This window comes from Theropithecus gelada, chromosome 15 (genome assembly GCF_003255815.1).
Source record: "Theropithecus gelada isolate Dixy chromosome 15, Tgel_1.0, whole genome shotgun sequence".
Classification (NCBI taxonomy): Eukaryota; Metazoa; Chordata; class Mammalia; order Primates; family Cercopithecidae; genus Theropithecus; species Theropithecus gelada.
The window spans coordinates 90720292-90741770 of NC_037683.1; the positions used below are offsets into that span (position 1 = coordinate 90720292).

At 36.5% G+C, this 21479-nt stretch overlaps 1 protein-coding gene across 4 annotated transcripts in view; it reads left to right on the forward strand.

The window, feature by feature from the left end:
• The window catches only part of VPS13A (vacuolar protein sorting 13 homolog A), a 246679-nt gene that overhangs the window by 120116 nt on the left and 105084 nt on the right, over positions 1–21479 (forward strand). For all 4 annotated transcript variants that reach the window (XM_025360006.1, XM_025360007.1, XM_025360009.1 and 1 more), the window contains 3 exons: positions 8965–9132; positions 11182–11486; positions 18804–18951. In XM_025360006.1, the coding sequence (XP_025215791.1) occupies positions 8965–9132; positions 11182–11486; positions 18804–18951 (621 nt within the window). The remainder of the gene's footprint in view (positions 1–8964; positions 9133–11181; positions 11487–18803; positions 18952–21479) is intronic.

The following is a 21479-nucleotide window of genomic DNA, read 5'->3' on the forward strand; positions in this document are numbered from 1 at the left end:
ACTAATGATATAGTGATGACCTGATTTTTATGTTTAAAAAATTCTTGTTTCTGATATCTTCTTGTTATGGCTTGTTTCGTGAGATAGCAAAACAGTTCCAACATCAAAGAGAAATGACTCATAGCAATAAGGAGCAAGAAATTTTCCAGAAGCCATGATTTTATTTGTTTCTATTATTTTTATTTTAAAAATCACAGTATCAGAATATTTAAGAAATAGATTATCCATTTTATTTTCCCTGTCTAGAAAGTAAAGCTCACAGAAATAAAGTATCTGTGAAAAGTTATGCAGAACTGAGAGCATGATCCAACCCATTGTTTTTGTCTCGTAATTTTATATTTATTTTTTATTTTATATTATTTTATTTTTTTGAGACAGTCTTGCTCTGTCACCCAGGCTGGAGTGCAGTGGTGCAATCTTGGCTCACTGAAACCTCCACCTCCTGGGTTCAAGTGATTCTCGTGCCTCAGCCTCCTGAGTAGCTGGGATTATGGGTGCATACTACCACACCCAGCTAATTTTTATAGTTTTAGTAGAGACAGAGTTTAACTGTGTTTGGCCAGGCTTGTCTCAAACTCCTGGCCTCAAGTGATCTGCCTGCCCCGGCCTCCCAAAATGTTGGTATTACAGGCGTGAGCCACTGTGCCTGGCCTGTAATTTTATTTTTAATATATCTACATGGTTAAAAATTCAGTTTACAAAAAGTTACAAAATGAAAAAAATCTTTCTCTCTTGTCTTCCTGGCCGATTTTCATTTCCGTTTCCCTATTTCTTGACTTTGATTCCATTGTACATGGTATTTAAACAAACTGCCTTGTTTAGTAACTTTCCACGTGTCAAAGAACCAGAGAGGCATAAGGTTTTTGCCCTTATGAAATCAGACCTGATTATGAATCAGTTTCATAAGCCTTGTACAGTGATATATACTATTGTGTCAGTTTTAAGTATACTGAAACATTGAGCCCCTCAACTTTAAAGGTTGGCGCCCCCAGCCCATTTGTCTTGGAGCAGCATCCTCCATTTACCGTAGCACCACTGGACAAATACTCTTTTTATTTATATATGCCATAAGGTAAAAAGGATTCTGGCTTACCTGATAGTCTCATGAAAACATATCATAGTAAATTAGTTTCTGATATCTTCTTCATAAAAAATATTTTGAAAGTAAAGGTTTAAAAAAATCCAGTTTTAATGCTTAATTCTTGGTAATGGGTATACAAGTCTTTCTAATTATTCTCAACTTTTCTGGCCTTGTTATTAGGCCAATACTTGCTTCATAAGATGAGTTGGGAAATGCTTTCCTCCTCTGTTTTCTGAAAAATTTATATAGAATTTGCATTATTACTTCCTTAAATGTTTGATGGAATTATCAGTGAGAATATTTTTCGTGTATAGTTGAGACTGGGATTCACTTTGTTTTCCATATGGCACTCAGTATCCAAAGGAGATCCATTCACTGCGTTTAATTGATATACCACTTAAGTCTGTTATAGTTTATGAATTTCCTTTAGTTTCTTCTCTGCCCTTGTGTGTGCCATTTTTTGCTATCTTATTCTGAACAATTTTCCATAGCCTCTATCTTGCTGATTATGTTTTCATGCTATTTAACATGTTACTGTCTCCTGTGTTTCCTTAAATCTATATTTAAATCTCAGGGCGCAGTGAGATTCAGGGTTTGGGAGTAGGGGTTGGCAAGATACTTCATAGTTAGTGGTGTGTATTTGCAAAGGAGGCACATAGTGTGTAGCTGTCTTTTTTTTCTTTTCTGTTTTGCGCTGTCTTGGGGTATCTTTCTTTTTTTTGATGTTAGAAGCTATTTGTCGTTATTTCCTGTAATTTGGTCTTGAGGTGTGTGTCTGGAGAGTGGCCTTAAGCCAAAATAGCCACTTTCTAGCTGCAGGCATGTTGGTCAGATGGAACACTGGGGAGACAACACGACAAAACACCTTCGAGGGGTGCCCACCAGGGAGGCTGACGGGAAGTCTGGAGGCAGTAGGGACATTTCTTCATTTATTAAATGGGAGAGTTCACTAGTCTTTATGCCAGCATCACCAATCATTTTGACTTTTCGAAAGTTTATTCTCCAGTAGATTTCTTAGGCAGAGCTCTTAGGAACAATAATCCTTGACATTTATATTTGCAGGGTAGTTTGAGTGGATTTTAAATCCTTGACTTGAATTTTCTTTTCTAGATGATCTTAACACATGTTACTCCATGTCTTACGGCCTCCTATTGGTGTTGACAGTTCTGATGACAGTTTGACTTTCTTTCGCTTCTAAGAACTTTGCCATTTTTTCCCAGATATTCAAAGCTAATTTGAAGCTTTATGTAGGGACTTCGGACAGGCAGACATCACAGTAGATGGTCAGGAACTGGTCTAGCAATTTTATGGCTTCTCAAATTGAGAGCATCTCTTGCTCTGAGGCTAGTCAGTTTCCTTTGAGAAAAATAGTGTAAGTATAAGCCTGACAGCCTAGATTCCAGGAGCCAATTGGTTGAAAGAAGTGGAGGCCGCATCATTTATAGATTTTTACTTAAAATACCGATTTTTTGATATGGTGTTTTATTAACCGTTTTTCTGTACCTGAAGTCTCCTAGACCACAGCCTTTCTGCTCTAAACTCTGTCTTGAGCAAATCTGTTCTATTGAACTCAGAGAGGAACAGTCATATAGCCCTACTCATATAACTTGCAGAGGATATTCAATTTTTTGTTAACTAATTTATCAGTATTTTTATATATATAGAATTTATACATTTATATGTAAATTATATATGTATAAATACCTGTAAGTAAATTAAGAAAAAACTAATTTGTATATTATATAATCATAATATATATAGATAAAATTTTCTCTCTCTTTCGCTCTCCAATTACACAATCACGGCTCACTGCAGCCTCAGCCTTCCCTGGCCCAGGTGATCTTCCCATCTCAAGTCCCCCAAGTAGCTAGGACTACAGGTGCACGCCACCACACCCAGCTGATTTTTGTAGAGATGGGGTTTCATCATTTTGCTCAGGCTGCCCTGAAACCTCCTGAGCTCAGGCGATCCACCTGCCTCAATCTTCCAAAGTGCTGTGATTACAGACATGAGCCACTGCGCCTGGCCTATTTGAGATATTATAGTCAGCAGAAGATAAAAAGCCTTTCTCCACGTGGAATAAATAGTAGTTAATCAGTAATATAAAACAATATTAGAGAGTGATATGTGCTTTGAAAACCAAGAAAGCAGGGTAATGTGACAGGGTAATTCACGTATTACGATTATCAAGAAATGCTTTTTTACAGTAGAAACATTCGACAAAAAATCTGAACTGTGGATTTGAGCTCTGTCAAAAGAGCATTCCAGGTGGAGGAAAGAGCAATTATAGAAGCCTTGTAGCAGGAAGATGCTTGATATATTTTGGGAGGTTGTAGGGGCCTCAGTAACCTTTGGATATAATTATTTATTAGTTTCTGTTTTGGTTTAGTTTTTACTTTTTAAAGTCAGATTTATTGAGACAATTTACCTACAGTAAAAATTACCTTTTTTAGTTGTAATTCTGTGAGTTTTGACAAATACTGTTGTGTAACTTACTTTCAGCATATACAATGGGTCTGCCACCCCTAAAAATTCACTACTGCCCTTTGAGGTTAGCCCTTCTCCCCATCCCAGCACCTTGGAATCACTGCACTGGTTTTTGTTCCTATAGTTTTGCAGTTTCCAAAGTATCATATAATGGAATCATGCAGTTATGTAGTCTTTCACATGTGTTTTTTTTTTTTTCCTTAGCATGTGAGATTGTAATTTTTGTCTTTTCTCTTTATGTCTTGATCAGTCTGGTTAGAGATTTATCAATTTTATTGATACTTTGAAAGAACTAGCATTTGTTTCAATTGAATGTTCTCTGTTTTTAATTTTATTTCTGCTCTTTTAAAATTCCTTCCTTCTGCCTGCTTTGGATTTAATATGCTCTTCTTAAGGTGGAAGTTTAAATTATTGATTTGAGAACGTCTTTATTTTCTATTATAAGCATTTGCTGCTATAAGTATTCCTTTAAGCACTGCTTTAGCTGCATCCTGTAAGTTTTCATATATTGTTTTTTTAATTTTCATTCAATTCAAAGTATTTTCTAATTTCTCTTCTGACTTTCTTTTACCCATTGTTTATTTAGAAGTATGTTATTTAACTTCTAAATATTTTGAGATTTGCAGATCCCTTTCTGTTACTGATTTCTAGTTTAAATTCATTATGGTCAGAGGAGAAACCGTTTCAGTTCCTTTAAATTTGTTGATGTTTGTTTTATGGCCCAGAACATATATGATTAATCTTGGTGAACGTTTCAAATGTATTTGCAATTAATATGTGTTTTTAGCAATTGCTGGGTTGAATGTTCCATTTGGGCAAGTAGGTTGGTGGATATAATTATTCAGGCTACTGATTTTCTGTTTACTGGTTGTGTTGAAGCTTCTGATTACAACCATTGATTTGCCTATTTCTCCTTTCAGTTCTTTCAATTTTTTGCTTTATATGTTTTGGCGATCTCTTGTTAGGTACATATAAATATATATGAATTTTATGCCCCCTTTATGAATATGTAATATGTCTCTTTATCTGTGGTAACTGTGCTTGTTCTGAAGTCTACTTTGGTAGTAATATAGCCATTCCAGGTTTCTTTGGTTAGATTTGCATGGTCTACCTTTTTCTATCCTTTAGCTTTTAATGGATGTCTTCTTGTTTAAAGTGAGCTTGCGTTTTTTTGAGGCAGAGTCTCACTGTGTTGCCCAGGGTATTCTTGAACTCCTGTGTTTAAGCTCACCTCAGCCCTGTAACTGGGATTATATGTGCATGCCACCACATCTGGCCTAAAATAGGTTTCTTATAGACAGTGTATATTTAGATCTTTTTTTATGTAATCTGACAACCTCTTGGCTTCTAATTTGTGTTTAGACTATTTTATAAAACTATTGATATGATTGGATTGTAATCTGATATCTCTGATTGTTCCAATTTTGCTTATCCTATTCTTTGTATTCCTTCTTTTGGCCTGAATTTTGATTAATTATCACTTATTTTATGGTTTCTCTTGGGTTTTACAATGTATATATCTTTAATCATAGTCTATCTTCCAATAATATTTTATTGTTGTACGTATAGTGTAAGAATCTTACAATACCATACTTCCAATTCCTGTTTCCTGTCTTTCTTGGTATCATCATAATTTGCTTTATTTTGGTACATGTTGAAAACTCACAATGTGTACCTACTGGATTTGGTTTAGTCAGTTTTCTTTGGAGCAATTAGTTTTCTAAAGATGTTTTACATTTTTCTTCATTGCAACTCTTTCTGTAACTACTTCATGTAGTTTCTGTCTATTGTTTGTATTTCTCTCTGAAATACTTTCTCTCTCTTTTTTTTTTTTTTGAGATAGAGTCTTGCTTTGTTGCCCAGGCTGGAGTGCAGTGGTACAATCTCAGCTCACTGCAACCTCTGCCTCCTGGGTTCAAGCAATTCTTCTGCCTCAACCTCCCAAGTAGCTGGGATTACAGTTGCGTGCCACTGCACCTGGCTAATATTTGCATTTTTAGTAGAGATGGGGTTTCACCATGTTGGCCAGGCTGGTCTTGAACTCTTTGACCTCAGGTGATCCACCCGCCTCGGCCTCCCAAAGTGCTGGGATTATAGGCATGAGCCACCGCATCTGGCACTTTCCCATTTCTTATAATGCAGGTCTGCTGGTAACGAATTCTCTCAGCTTTTGGGGTATAGATGAGAAGGGAGGTAGGAAAAACCTTTATTTTACCCTAATTTTTCTGAGTGACATTTTTGCTGGGTTGATAGTATTTTCCCCCTTTCCAACTGTTAAAAGATGTGATTTCATTGTTCTTTGTTACACATAGTTTTGATGAGAAGTCTATGACATTTCTTATTTTTGTTCCTTTGTACATAACTTGTCATCTTTTTTGACTGCTTTCAGGATTTATATATAGTGTGTCTAGATGAGTTTAATTGTGTTTTGATATTTGTCCTGTTCGGGCTTTTCTGAGCTACTTGGATGGCTTTCATTATTTTTCATGTTTTCTTCAAATAGTTTCTCTGCCTCTGTCTCCCCTACCCCCCGGCTCCCCTGTTTTGTCCTCCTCCACTTGTTCCCTGTTCCTCTTCTTGAATTCCTAAAATTCTTACTAGATTTCTGTTTTTAGTCTCACAGCCTTTGGATGTTCTGTTCAAGTTTTTTTCCCATTGTTTTCTTAGTGCATTTTAATTCGAATAATTTATCTTGACCTATTTTCAAATCTACTGATTTTGTCCTTGGCTCTGATGAAAGTACTGACAAACCCACTGAAGGTATTTTTCACTTATGTTGCCATGTTTTTTAACCTTTAATATATCCTTTTGACTCTTCTTTTTTCCATTTTCTCTGCTATAATAATATTCACTATCTATTCATGCATATTTTCCTTTTCCACTTGAAGCCTTTACCATATTAATCGTACCAATTAAAATGAAAAATTTTAGTTTTAACATGGTTGTTATAGATGAGTCTGATTCTGTTGATTCCTTTATTATTTGTTTGAATTTTTTCCCTTGCTTTTATTGGGCATCTCATAATTACTGATTGAATGTCAGACATCATATCATGTATAGCAGGGGTCCCCAGCCCCTGGGCTGTGGAATGGTACCGGTCTGTGACCTGTTGGGAACTGGGCCGGACAGCAGGAGTTGAGTGGTGGGCGAGGGAGCATTATTGCCTGAGCTCTGCCTCCTGTCAGATCAGCGGGGGCATTAGATTCTCATAGAAGGGTGAACCCTATTGTGAATTATGCATACGCGGGATCTGGGTTGCATGCTCCTTATGAGAATCTAACGCCTGATGCTCTGAGGTGGAACAGTTTCATCCCCAAGCCATCTCCCTACCCTCCAACCCCCGAGCTCCTCTCTTGTGGAAAAATTGTCTTCCACAAAACAGCTCCCTGTTACCAAAAAGGCTGGGGACCACTGATGTATAGGATAATAGAGACTGATTTAAATATCATAGTATTTATGTCTGGAAATGGGGATGCCTCTTTTCTGCTAAGCTATTAGCTTGGGGTTGGGGGTTGAGCTTAGCTTGGTTTGAATTTTAGATTAATATGATTTCCTTCACGACATTACTGCTTCAGTTTCCTTTAGTTGTAGCTTGTGCTTAGGGTGGGTGGAGGCTGTGTTGCTCAGATTTTGCTCTGTGCTGAGCCTTTGACCTTTCTTCTACTCTTGTACCTCAGAAAATTCGCTTTCCACATTCTTAGCTGTGTCCTAGATGTTAGAGGCTCTTGCTGCTTGTTTCTTAGTGCTTGTGAGCTTGGTGGTGCATATTTGGGGAGAAGGCAAAGTGGTTTGGATAGGCTTGTTAGTGTCCTGGTCCATTTTCAGTCCTAGCCAGGGCTGTTTCTATGAGTCTCAGAAATGGAGTATTCTTGGCCATCCTGTCCCTCCTCCTCATGGTATCTGATTGATAGCTCTCATATTTCCTATGTGGGATTGACTGTCCTTCCCTTCCCCTAGCAGAGGGAGACCGCTAATCATCTGGCCCCAGGAGAGTTCTTGTTCTTCCCCTAGATACAGAGTTATATTTTACTGTTGTCCCTAGGATACTGTTTTTTCACCTGTGCCCTGAGGGCAACAAGGTTTACTAGTTTCTTATGGCTATTGTTTTGAGAAGATGATAATTTTGGTAGTGCTTTGGGCCTTTTCTGCAGTGGAGGCTTCTCACCTTTTCCAGGGTTGTACCAAGGAAAGCTTTCTCTTGTTTCCCACTTGCACCCCGCCCCCATCTTTCTCAAGAGCTCCTCACGTGTGTGGCTCCCAGGGATTCTGCATCTCACATTAGTCCACACTTATCCTTTATCATTTTAGCTGAATTATTCTTACCTATATTGTATAGTATCTGATATCTCTTTCTCCTCTCTACCACAAGTGAACTGGTGCTTATTTTCTGTCTCTCCCTGAAGGTACCTGTTTGTCCTTAGATTTTTAGGGACCTTTGTTGTCCTGTGACCTCAGATTGCTAATAGTTTTAAGAAAGTTGTGATACCATAGTTTATCTGTTTTTTGTTTTTTTTTTTTTTTTCCTTTTTTTAAGGTTTGGAGGGGCCCTCATTCCAGCTTTGTGCACCCTAGGCAGAAGCAGGACTGTAGACTTCTTTTCAGCCCTGTCTCGTACCTCAGCCTTCGGAGGTCACTTATACATCTGGTTCTGGAGGATTCTTTGTTCTGTAGTTGTAACTGATGTGCTTGTTGATGGCTCTTCAGCTCCCTGTTCTTGCTTGCCTCTAGCATTTAGGAGAATTGAGAAAGCTGTGAGCTTAGTGCTCTGTCCCTCTTCCAAAAATTTTTTTAACATTTTACATCTCCTGTTGTCTCCACCATTTTTAACTGTTGTTGCAGAGCTTGAGATTTTTAACCACTGAGGTGATTTCTGGTTGGCAATTAAGATGGCCCTTTACAACCTGATAAGGAACAGAAGTATAGCAATAGGAGGAGACTCCTTTGGAGAATCCAGAAAAATCTATTCACATACCTCAAATCAAGAATAGATTTCAGTAAGGTGTAGATGTACAGTGTTTTTCAAATTTTTGTCAGTGAATCAAGAAATACATAGTTGTTCTCATTACAAAAGTATACTTGCAGACTGAAAATACATATTCAGATACTTCCTCTTCTCTTCTCCATTAAAAAAAAAGAAAAAAGGAAAAAAGCTGGAGCCAGAACTACTACCTTGATTTTATGACCCACAAAGGGAGTAGCCACCACCAATTTGTAAAACTTTGTAGTGTAGGTTCCAATAAAGCTGTTGTAATCGAATTGTTGCCTCATTTGTGCTTGGCTTGTGAATACTTGAGAGATTTTCTGACTATGTTTTGTTATTTTTTACTGTTTTATTTTGTACTGAAAACACTTCATTTCAAAAATCGATTGTGATAATTAAATTTTCTCTTATTAAGGCTGTTTATATCACTGGAAAAGAAGTTTTCAGCTTCAAAATGGTTTCTTACATGGATGCAACTGCTGGTTCTGCATACACAGATATGAATGTGGTTGACATTCAGGTTAATTTAGTAGTTGGTTGCATTGAAGTAGTTTTTGTCACAAAATTTCTATGTTCTATATTGGTAAGTATTATTTTTTATTTTACACTAGTTGGAAATTGCTGTATGTCAAATATGGATGAAGACTAATAAGAATTCCCTGCTTGAAATTTTTTCTGATTTTTAAAATAATTTTCTGGGTACCATTTATTATACATAATGACTGAAATGTGTAGTTCCTTCTTTATATAACATCATTTTGACATGGGAATATTCCAATTAATTGAAATACATATTTTATATATTAACATTAAGTATATGTACATTATATATCATATATATTTTATATATTAATTAGAACCTTCATTTTATATGTCATTGGCCTAAGTCTTCGTTTTGCCTGACTTACAACTATAATTTTAAAATACTGAATATATAAATTGAAGTTTGTTTTGGTCTCAAGTCATCATTAAGAAAAGGTTCTTTTAATTTTCTAGAGACAAGGTGTTGCTCTGTCACCCAGGCTGGAGTGCAGTGGCATGATCGTAGCTCTTTGTAACCTTGAACTCCTGGATTCAAGTGATCCTCCCGCCCCAACCTCCTGAGTAGCTGAGACTACAGGCACATACCACCATGCACATACCACCAAGTTTTTTTTTTTCTCTTCAAGTGTTTATAGAGATGGAGTCTTGCTCTGTTGCCCAGTCTGATCTTGAACTCCTGGCCTCAAGTGATCCTCCTGCTTTGGCCTCCCAAAGCACTGAGATTACAGGCATTATGTCCGACACGAGAAAATCATATTTTCGATTGCATTGTCATTCCGTGAATATCAGGGACTTTAAGGAGTTAGATTTAACCCCTATATGACTCCACCCTAAGGCATTTCGATTCTTATTTCTGCTTTTCTTGTTTCGGTTTTTGTTTTTCCCTTGCTGTCAGCTGATATTTTTTTCCTGTGGGTGTCATACCTGTCTCCATGACATCACTATTCATTCTTTTAAAATGCTGTCTCTGTGTTTTAGTGTGTGAACTAGGTAATCAAATCTAAGGTTGTAGTGGAATAAATAGGCCAAGTGTGGCAATTCTTACAAGCAAGAAAAGTATTTGTGTATTCATTTGAATGTATTTGGGAACGTGGAGCCCTCTTTTGTTATTTCAGAATTCTAGGTTAATTCCATATAATGTTGCTGTTTTGTGATCTTTTAAATTTAGGTTATCATGCAGTTTTTCTATAGCCATAAAATCATTTTGCATACAAAAATGTAAAGATAAACAAGTATTCCTTGTTGAATTTCTTCTCTTTAAAAAAAAAAAAATTAAAGTTGGGGTCTTGCTCTGCACCCCAGGCTGGAATACAGGGGCGTGCTCCTAGCTCACTGCAGCCTCAAACTCGTGCAGATCCCACCTCAGCCTCCCAAATAGATTAAATTAGCAGGGACAAGAGGTCCCTGCTAATTTTTTATTTTTAATTTTTTTTTAGAGACAGGATCTCGCTATATTGTGTAAACTGGTCTAGAACTGCTGGCCTCATGTTATCCTCCTACCTCAGCCTCTTGAGTAGCTAATTTATTTTTATAACCAAAAAAATCATGTCACTTGAACCCTCTTGTACTTATACTTAGAAATTACTAAAATGTTAGGTTTCCTTTGAACATGAAAATTAAGTATAAGAGTATAAATCTAGGTAATTATATTATATGTCATTGAAGTATTTTTTTGGAATTTGGAAATTGGAAAATTATTTTGAAACTTCTTAAACATATTTTATTTATTTATTTTTACCTTACAAACATAAATGAGCTCTCTGTCCACTGAGGTTGTATAGAGAAATAGCGTTGTTCCCTTTAGGGAAAGTGAGATAAGGGAAATAGATATTTGTAAGACATTCCAACGATCCCATTTAGCTTTGTTCTGAGGACTAGATTTTTATTTTATATGTTGTCTTTGTGTTTCTCAGTTTTTGTGGCAGAAAATTAAGATTTTATATAGACAGTAAGACTTTGAATAAATAATGTTTGGTTATATCAAGTAAAAGTTTTTTTTTTTTTAATGGAGGTGAAACCAGAAATATCATTATATATTTAATGTCTTATTTATTAATAACCTTAAGAATATAATTCTGTTATGTTACAGGCTTTTATAGATAATTTTCAGGCAGCTAAACAAGCCTTGGCTGAGGCAACTGTTCAGGCAGCTGGAATGGCTGCTACTGGTGTAAAAGAACTGGCACGAAGGAGTTCCAGAATGGCACTGGATATTAACATCAAAGCCCCAGTTGTGGTCATCCCGCAGTCTCCAGTTTCTGAAAATGTTTTTGTTGCTGATTTTGGGCTAATTACAATGACAAATACCTTTCATATGATAACAGAGAGCCAGAGCTCTCCCCCACCTGTTATTGATTTGATAACAATAAAGCTGAGTGAAATGCGACTATACAGGTAAGCTTTTCACGAGTATATTTGTGTGGAATGCAATATTTTTCTAACTTTTTACGTTAAAGACTTTAATGTCTTGAGTAGTCTGTTTACAGTGAGTTTTATTTTATTAATTATACGTAATTTAGTGATTCTCTCTTCCTTAAGTATATTTTGGCAAAATCAGTTATAGTCTTTGCATTTTAAAAAACCTAGAAAGTGTTTGAAACTTTCTTCTTAGGTAATTAGGAAAACTACAAAATTTATTATCGGAGGAAATATATTTGTGCTTCTTTGTAGTTCATTATAAGTTACAGGGCTATGGAATAAATGAGGAATTTCTAACGTAATACGTTTATTCACTTTGCAAATACAGTATCACCTTATCTTCTCTGTCAGTTGTGTGCTATGACTCTGATACTGTAATTTAAACAAACAAACAGTAGAATGCAACCTTATGTATTCGTTAACCATGGGGTTGGGAAGTAGGGGGATAAACAAATGTTCAAATAGTTCCAGAGCTTTTATACTGCGTCCTCTGTGTTTCTGTGCTGTTTCTAATCCCCATTCTGAATTTATGTCCTATTTTCCAACTTGGATCCTTCTCTGTTTATACTTCTCAACTGCCCTCTTCCTTCTTTCTGTCATTTTTCTTTGATATCATTCTCTTGCTTGTCTCTTCACCTTATTTTTGTTTCATTTTTTACTTAACTCCCATTCTCTACTTCTCTTTAGCTTCCGATGAATCTGTCTTTCCCTCCTGCACTTTGACCAATTGAATATTTTTAAAGCAGCTTTATTGAGACATAATTGACACAGAACAAGTTGCATATCTTTAATATTATACCATTTGATAAGTTTTGATATGCGTACGTTTCTGACAGTTTTTGTACAGTTGTATTATTTCTTCCTTAAGTATTAGGTAGAATTTACCAGTGAAGCCATCTGGTCCTAGAGTTTGCTTGTGGGAGGTTTCTAAATCACAGTTTTTATTTCTTTAATACATTTGGGGCTGGCTATTCAAGTTATTTTTTCTCGAGCGATCCTCCCTAGTTTTTTAAAAGATTTTTTGCATTTCATCTAAGTTGTAAAATTTAATGGCATAAAATTTTTCATAATGCTCTTTATTTACTGATAATCTGTAATGGTGTCTCCTGCCTCATTCCTGATATTTATAATTTCTGCCTTTGTACTGATGAATCTGATTGGAGATTTATACGTTTTATTGATCTTAAGAAGCAGGTTTTGGTTTTATTGTTTTTTCTATTGTTTTTGTGTTTTCTTGTTCGTTGATTTCTAATTCAATATTTATTATTCTGCTTTGGGCTCAATTTTGCTCTTTTTATAAGTTTTTTTAGGTGGTAGCTAAGATTATTGATTTGAAACATTTCTAATATATGATATAGTGCTGTAAATTGGAGTACTTATGTTGTGCTATAAATTTTAAGTTACTCTACAATCCTGTGTAGCTCTCTTCTCTCTAGTATTTTATTATATAACTCTAACTACCTTGGTTTCTCTTGGATTCTCATCTCTTACCTTCTCTACTCTGGGGCTTTCCTGGCCTTCTCCTGGGTTCCCCCTCCTTGTCCCATGGCCTGTTAATTATTGCAAAACAGTAGTAAACTGAGACAGTCGTAGGGCTTACCTCATTTTTTTCCCAACTCTTTGGAGTCATTATCCATTTTTGATGTCTTGTATCTTGAAAACTATTTTAAATAAATTTTGTCATTTTTTTTTTTTTTTGGAGAGCAGGGTTATTTCAAGCAGGAGTGTAAACCCATTCATGTTACATCATCTTAGATGGAAGGAGAAATTTCTGTCACTTGAGCACTTATTAAGCACCAAATATATCCCAGGCATTGTGCTAAGAATAAGAAATATAATAGTAAGCAATATTTACAAGGGATTAACAAACCCTACCTCATTGGGTTGTTGTGGTAGGTACTGTTTAATAAATATAGTGGGCTGGTGCATAAAAATGGGATCATATTTTGAAAAGGTTCTAGAAATTAGGTCCAAAGGAGACAAAACTAGAGGTTGGAAGGATAGTTTGGTAACTATTGCAGTAACTCACATAAGAATTATAGGTGACTTAGTCTAAGGTAGGGGAGTGAAGTAGTGGAGAGCTAACCAGAATTTATAGTAACTGATGATTGAATGGGTGTGGGAGTTAAAGGAGAGGAGAAATTAAAATTCACTTTAAGTTGCAGGCTTGGAAATCAGTGTTTGATGATGATGCACTTCACTGAGATAAGACAGAATAATGCAGAAAAACCCAGTAGAATACAGAGAGTAATTATTTCCATAATAGGCAAAGTAGCCTGAAAGTGATTGCATGACTTCTACATGGAGAGATCTTGAAAGAAATCCAGAAGGCAGTGGAATATTTGTGCCTAGGTGATGCATATAGGTGACGTTGTTTAGACTTCTAGGTTTAGGAGTCCTTAGTAATAATTTGTGCTAGTCACTGAAGCCATTGGAATGAACACAGTCACAAGAAAGCTTGTAGAGTGGGACATATGAGGAAGAATGCTGAGGAATACCAGTATTTAAAGAATTGGCAGAAAAAGGAACCCTCAAAAGAGACTAAGAAGGAGCAGAGAGATGAGAAACCAGGAAAATGTATTGAGGCAGCATTGAGGGTCCTGCTGATATTGTTAACCATGAATTAATACTGTGTCTTTTTTTTTTTCATGCAGTACTTGGTATTTTGTGTTTGGAATCCAACAGTCAGTTGGATTGAGACAAAACTGAATTTTTGCCAAGCAAGTGTGACCAAAGGTAGTGGAACAGGATTTTAATGATTGAGAATCATGTTGATGGATAATAGAGAGGTGATATGATTTGGCTGTGTCCACACCCAAATCTCATCTTGAATTGTAGCTCCCGTAATTCCCACATGTTGTGGGAGGGACCCAGTGGGACATAATTGAATCATGGGGGTGGTTCCCCCATACTGTTCTCATGGTAGTTAATAAGTCTCACAAGATCTGATGGATTTATAAGGGGAAACTCCTTTTGCTTGGCTCTCATCCTCTTTTTGCCTGCCACCATGTAAAGATGTGCCTCCATGTCTCCTTTGCTTTCTGCCATGCTTGTGAGGAAGGGATCCAATTTCAGTTTTCTGCAAACGGCTAGCCAATTTTCCCAACACCATTTATTAAATAGGGAATCCTTTCCCTGTTGCTTATTTTTGACAGTTTTGTCAAAGATCAGATGGTTGTAGATGTGTGGTGTTATTTCTGAGGCTTCTGTTCTTTTCCATTGGTCTATATATCTGTTTTGGTACAAACACCATGCTGTTTTGGTTACTATAGCCTTGTAGTATAGTTTGAAGTCAGGTAGTGTGATGCCTCCAGCTTTGTTCTTTTTGCTTAGGATTATCTTGGCTATATGGGCTCTTTTTTGGTTCCATATAAAATTTGAAGTAATTTTTTCTTATTCTGTGAAGAAAGTCAATGGTAGCTTGATGTGAATAGCGCTGAATCTATAAATTACGTTGGGCAGTATGGCCATTTACCTCAATGAGATACCATCTCACACCAGTTAGAATGGCAATCATTAAAAAGTCAGGAAACAACAGATGCTGGAGAGGATGTGGAGAAACAGGAATGCTTTTACACTGTTGATGGGAGTGTAAGTTAGTTCAACCATTGTGGAAAACAGTGTGGCAATTCCTCAATGATCTAGAACCAGAAATACCATTTGACCCAGCAATCCCATTACTGGATATATACCCAAAGGATTATAAATCATTCTTCTATAAAGGCACATGCACACGTATGTTTATTGCAGCACTATTCACAATAGCAAAGACTTGGAACCAACCCAAATGCCCATCAGTGATAGACTGGATAAAGAAAATGTTGCACATATACACCATGGAATACTATGCAGCCATAAAAAAGAATGAGTTTGTGTCCTTTGCAGGGACTTGGATGAAGCTGGAAACCATCATTCTCAGCAAACTAACACAGGAACAGGAAACCAAACATCACATGTTCTCACTCATAAGTGGGAGCTGAACAGTGAGAACATATAGGCACAAGGAGGGGAACATCACATACCGGGGCATGTCGTGGGTGGGGGGCAAGGGGAAGGATAGCATTAGGACAAATAACTAATACTAATTAGTTATTTAGTAGAAATAACTAATACTAATTAGTTAACTAATTAATGCATGCGGGGCTTAAAATCTAGATGATGGGTTGATGGGTGCAGCAAACCACCATGGCACACATATACCTATGTAACAAACCTGCACATTCTGCACATGTATCCCAGAACTTAAAGTATTTTAAAAAAAAAATTAGAATTGTGTTTTGTGTTGCAAATAGCTTTTTTTCTTAAAAATATGCTATAAATTTTCCATGTCTTTATTTTGAGTGCATAAATTTTTCCAAATATTTTATTCATCAGTTTTTAGAAAATCTAAATCTGCCTTTTGTTATAAATTTGATTCTAATATATATAATTTTTGCTGTTATAAGTAACACTGTATTGATGATTGATATCTTTATTACATCAGTACTTATGTAATTGTCTACTCATTTCTTTGGGATAATTCATTTCCTTAGGATGAGTTCCTAGAAATAGAATTACTCAGTTATAAAGTATAACCAATTTTTCCTGAAATAATTGTAAAATAATTGGTAATTGGAAATGCAGTTGCTGGGCATGTTGGCTCACGCCTGTAAACCCAGCACTTTGGGAGGCTGAGGATGGCAGATTGCTTGAGCTCAGGAGTTTGAGACCAGCCTGGGCAACACGGTGAAACCCCATTTCTACAGAAAATACGAAGATTATCTGGGTGTGATGACGTGTGCCTGTACTCCCAGATACTTATGGGACTGAGGCAGGAGGATTGCTTGAGTCTAGAAGGTTGAGGCTGCGATGATGTGTGTTAATGCCACTGCACTCCGGCCTGGATGACGAAGTGAGACTGCCTCAAAAAAACAAACAAAACCCCAGAAAATGCAGTTTAGTTACAATGTATTAGAAAGCGCATTAAAAAAAATGGGAATTCATGTTTGTGACTAGGTTCTTTATACATTAATCCAATTTGACTGCAATTTAGCAAATATTTATTCGCTATATGGCACATGCCAATCATCTAAGTACTGACAAAAAGCGGAGAATAAGATGAACATAGTTCCTGCCCTCATGAAGCTTTCATTCTAATTGAAAATACAGAGCACATAATAAACTATTGAAATGCAATATGTTAAATGCAGTGATGGAAAAAGTGTAAGGTACATGTGGGAGCACATAGGAAAGGTTTATTTAATCCATATATTGGGTAGTACTGATAAGAAAAGTTTTTCCTGAGAAAGTAATCTTTTCACATAGCAGTTTTCTTTCTCACAGTTTGTCCAAAGGACAGAAATTTACTCAAAGATATATATACACACATATGGGTGTGTGTGTATATATATACACATGTGTGTATATATGTGTATATATGTACACATACGTATGTATATATGTGTATGTATGTATATATATACACATGTCTGTATATATATACACATATATATACACATACACACATATATATATGGAGAGAGAGAGAGAATAATCCAAGTATTAGGGTGAAGAATTGGAAACTGAAATTTTAATAATAGAAGGGTAATTAAAATACTTATAGCCATTTATTCTAATAAGGCCATTAAAATTATATATGCATCCTAGCCTATGATAGGATGCATATATAATTGCATATGCATATCAGAGGATAACTGAAAAAAAGAAAAGAAAACCTATGTGTGCAGCATTCCCTGTGGGGCTTTTAGATTCCTTAACCTATTACTGTTAAGTGGAGACTGCAAGCATGCAGGCATATGTATGTTTGGTGTCACTCTGTCATTCATTCATTAAATGGCTTGGTACCAGGCTTTTTGGGAGATCCTGATGAACTCTCATATTTCTCTCCTGTTGATTAAATGGTTGCCAAAATTCTACAGTCATGATGTTATACCTTAGTTTAAGGATTTGCTGCTAATTAAAATATAAGTACATTATTGAGGAGTAACACTTTGAGATTGTCACTTTGAGGTACAATGGGAGGCTTCTATGGCCACATTGTTACTTGAAGGGGTTCAATTGACCTACTACATTTTTCTTCATTCCTGAGTATCAGTCTTACCTTTATAAGTGCTTGGAAAGGAAAATATAGTTCAACTTAATATGAAATTGTATGTATTCAGCTATTTTAACTCATAGAAATAGAAATTTCGTATGGTGCTGCTTATTTTTTATAAAGTAAGGGAATATGTGATATTTTGTTATTTATCTAAATCAGTGAATTAAAATGTTTTTATAACGATGTCTTATATAATGTTTGTTTACAAATTACATGGAGTGTTTTTGTTTTGTTTTGTTGTTTTTTGTTTGTTTGTTTTTTTTGAGACAGAGTTTCACTCTTGTTGCCCAGGCTGGAGAGCAATGGTGCAATCTCAGTTCAATGCAGCCTCCGCCTCCTGGGTTCAAGCGATTCTCCTGCCTCAACCTCCCAAGTAGCTGGGATTACAGATGCACACCACCACACCTGGCTAATTTTTGTATTTTTAGTAGAGACAGGATTTCACCATGTTGACCAGGCTGCTCTCGAACTCCTGATCTTAGGTGATCCACCTGCTTCGGCCTCCCAAAGTGCTGGGATTACAAGTGTGAGCCACCGCTCCTGGCCTACATAGAGATAATTCTTATTTTAATGGTTTGCTATACAACTTTTATACTTTTGCAGTTTTTACTATATTACAAAATTGTATTTAAAAATACATATTTCTCCCCCCCTCCCTTTTTTTTTTTTTTGAGACAGAGTCTCGCTCTGTTGACCAGGCTGGAGTGCAGTGGTGCAATCTTGGCTCACTGCAATCTCCACCTCCCCGGTTCAAGCAATTCTCCCACCTCAGCCTCCTGAGAAGCTGGGACTACAGGCACGTGCCACCACACCCAGCTAATTTTTGTATTTTTAGTAGAGATTGGGTTTCACCATGTTGGCCAGGCTGGTCTCAAACTCCTGACCTCAAGTGATCTGCCCACCTCAGCCTCCCAGAGTTCTGGGATTACAGGTGTAAGCTACTGTACCTGGCTCTATTTCTGTATAATATGGAACACTCAGCTTAGTGTAAGTCACCTAGGTTTTTAGTGGGATAGAACATCACTCAACTCATTTTGACAGATAAAAAAAAAAGCCTGATAGATTTTTTTCCCTTTATACCCAACAAATTATTGATTTCTGCTATTTGCATATAAAAGGATACATTTAAGTTAATCTTTTTTTAACTACCCGAATGTATATGAGCCAATTTAAAAGAATGTTATCTTTACTTATAGATCTCAATTTATTAATAATGCATACCAGGAAGTACTGGATCTACTACTGCCATTAAATCTGGAGGTGGTGGTTGAACGAAATTTATGCTGGGAGTGGTACCAGGAAGTTCCTTGTTTTAATGTAAATGCTCAGCTGAAACCAATGGAGGTAACTTTTTTTTGGATACTTAACAATTTTTGTTTTGCTTGTTCAAAAATATTGCTTGGGGACATAAGGCATCATTTGAGTGGAATTTGTATATATATAATCACCTTGGTCAGAATTGAAGTAGTGATTATATTAAATTAGAATTCATTTAAAAATGGTCTCCATTTATTACTGGAGATAAAATGGCAAGGAAGCGATGACATTGTCTCTGACTTCATGGAACTTGCCAGTTTAATGCAGAGGTTGGTGGTGATGGTGATCTGGAAGGTATAGTAGTAGTTAGATAGTAAAAAAAGTAATCTGACACATAATTAAAATAGTTATAAATTGTGGTAAATTTAATGAAGAACACAAATAATAGGCATGGTGTTGTAGTCAATTAGATATGTTAATAGATAATGTATTGGAAAGACCTAGATTAGAAATACTAATGTTGGAGTCATCAGCATATAGATGGCATTTAAAGCCGTGGAAATATATGAAATAATCTATACAAAGGAAGAGAAAGTATTAGAAGAATTCGTAAGTTGAAAATGAAAATGGCAAATGTGTCACCACCTTAGTTTTACCTTCTTGTTGGTTGACATTGCTTCAGAGATCTCTCATGGAACTGCCCACAAGTTCATAGTTTTTTCCCTTGACTGGATGAAGGTCAAAAGTGTGTCACATGCTTTGCCGAAGTGATAGCAACGTACACTCTGGGAGATTTCTTTAAGAAACCTACTTAACAAATCCTTCTCCCCATCTCCCAGTTTCCCTATTTCTTTCTGTAAAAATTTTATTTATTAAGAGAAAACCATCATTTTAGAGATTTCAGACTTTTAAGTCAAATGTATATTCAGAGCATAAAACATGATAGCATTATGAAAATCTTAGTGTGTAAGATAATAATGGCTGCTTTAACTTATAGGGTAGGAGATGGAAGTTATCTTCTTAAGATAAGTATTTGAAGTCTATTTATATTGGTGAGATAACAGATAGAAACTTGTAAAACATAAATAGTGTGTTCCACCCAGCATGCTGGGGCCATTGCCACCCCACTGGGCCCAGTTATTAGGCGTATTTGTGTGGGGCAGCAAAGACACTGCTGTCCCGTGCTCTTCCCAGGTGGAATCCATACAGAATGTCCAGGTGATGCTGCAGACAATCTGCAAGTGCCCAGCTGCCTTTTGAGGCCAACCCTCTAGGATAAAGTTGGTGCTTCCCTTACTCTAATTCACTTGAGTAGTTGATTAGCTGCTGTTGCAGCTCACCCCAGAGCCCAGATATTTGTTCCCTCCTGGGCCTCATCTTCTGTGTCAGGGAGAGGCTAGAATCGGTTGTGAAATCAATTAGTCTAACGCATCCAGACCAAGTGGAGCAGCTTGTGATTTCTGACTTGTCACATTTTCGGTGGTTGCATACACAGCCTGTCCTGACATGTAGATACTGCACATCAGCAGCCCTGGGATCCTTACAGTTCTTTCAACTTCCTCCACTGAGCTCCTGGCAAAAGTGAAGGAAGAGTGCCGATTAACAATCAGTATTTGAGGTGCATGCGATAGACAAATACTAACTGGAAGACATGGTTTAGAAATTGTAATATTTAATTTCTGCTTATTATATGAACTATTTTTGCAGTGCCTGCTACATAGTTACAAAATAAGCATCATGAATAAATGAATGAAGGAATGAAAGCTTAAAAAACCCAAAACATTAGTAGTATGTATAAGGTACACGTGGACGTAATTTTAAAACACTAAGTTAGTGTATCATCTTTGAAATGCAGTCAAAGAAAGCTTGGCAGAAGTAAAACTTATTAAATATTGTGTGATTCAAATTATCTCCTTGGGGTCATAACAGCTAAAAATATAACTAATCCTTTTTGTTGTTTTGACAAACTTAGAAGTGAGCCAAACTCAAAGATCTTTTTTACATTATTGCTGTTGTGTTAGGGTTCTCCAGAGAGAGACAGAGTGTATGTGTATGTAAAGAGAGAGGGAAAAGGGAGAGACTTATTTTAAGGAGTTGGTGTACATGATTGAGGATGCCACCAAGTTCAAAATCTGCGGGGTAGGCCAGCAGGAAGGATACCCAGGGAAGAGGTAGTGTTGGAGCTCAAGTCTGAAGGCAGTCTGCTGGCAGAATTCTTGCTTGGAGGAGGTCAGTCTTTTTCTATTAAAGGCCTCCAACTTCAATACGAAGTGATTGGATGAGGTCCACGTGCATTATGGAGTGTAATCTGATTTACCTAGCGTCTAGTGATTTAAATATTAATTTCATCTAAAAAATATTTTCACAGAAACATTTAATGTTTGACCACATACCTAGGTACTGTGACTGAGCCAAAGTGACGTACAAAATTAACCATCACAGCTATTAAGGCAGGTCTTATGCTGTTGATTTGGGACTAAATTTGTAACAGCTAGGATTTGAAATTGGATCTTTATTTATTTATTTATTTATTTATTTATTTATTTTTGAGACAGAGTCTCTGTTGCCCAGGCTGGACGGCAGTGGCACGATCTAGGCTCACTGCAACCTCTGCC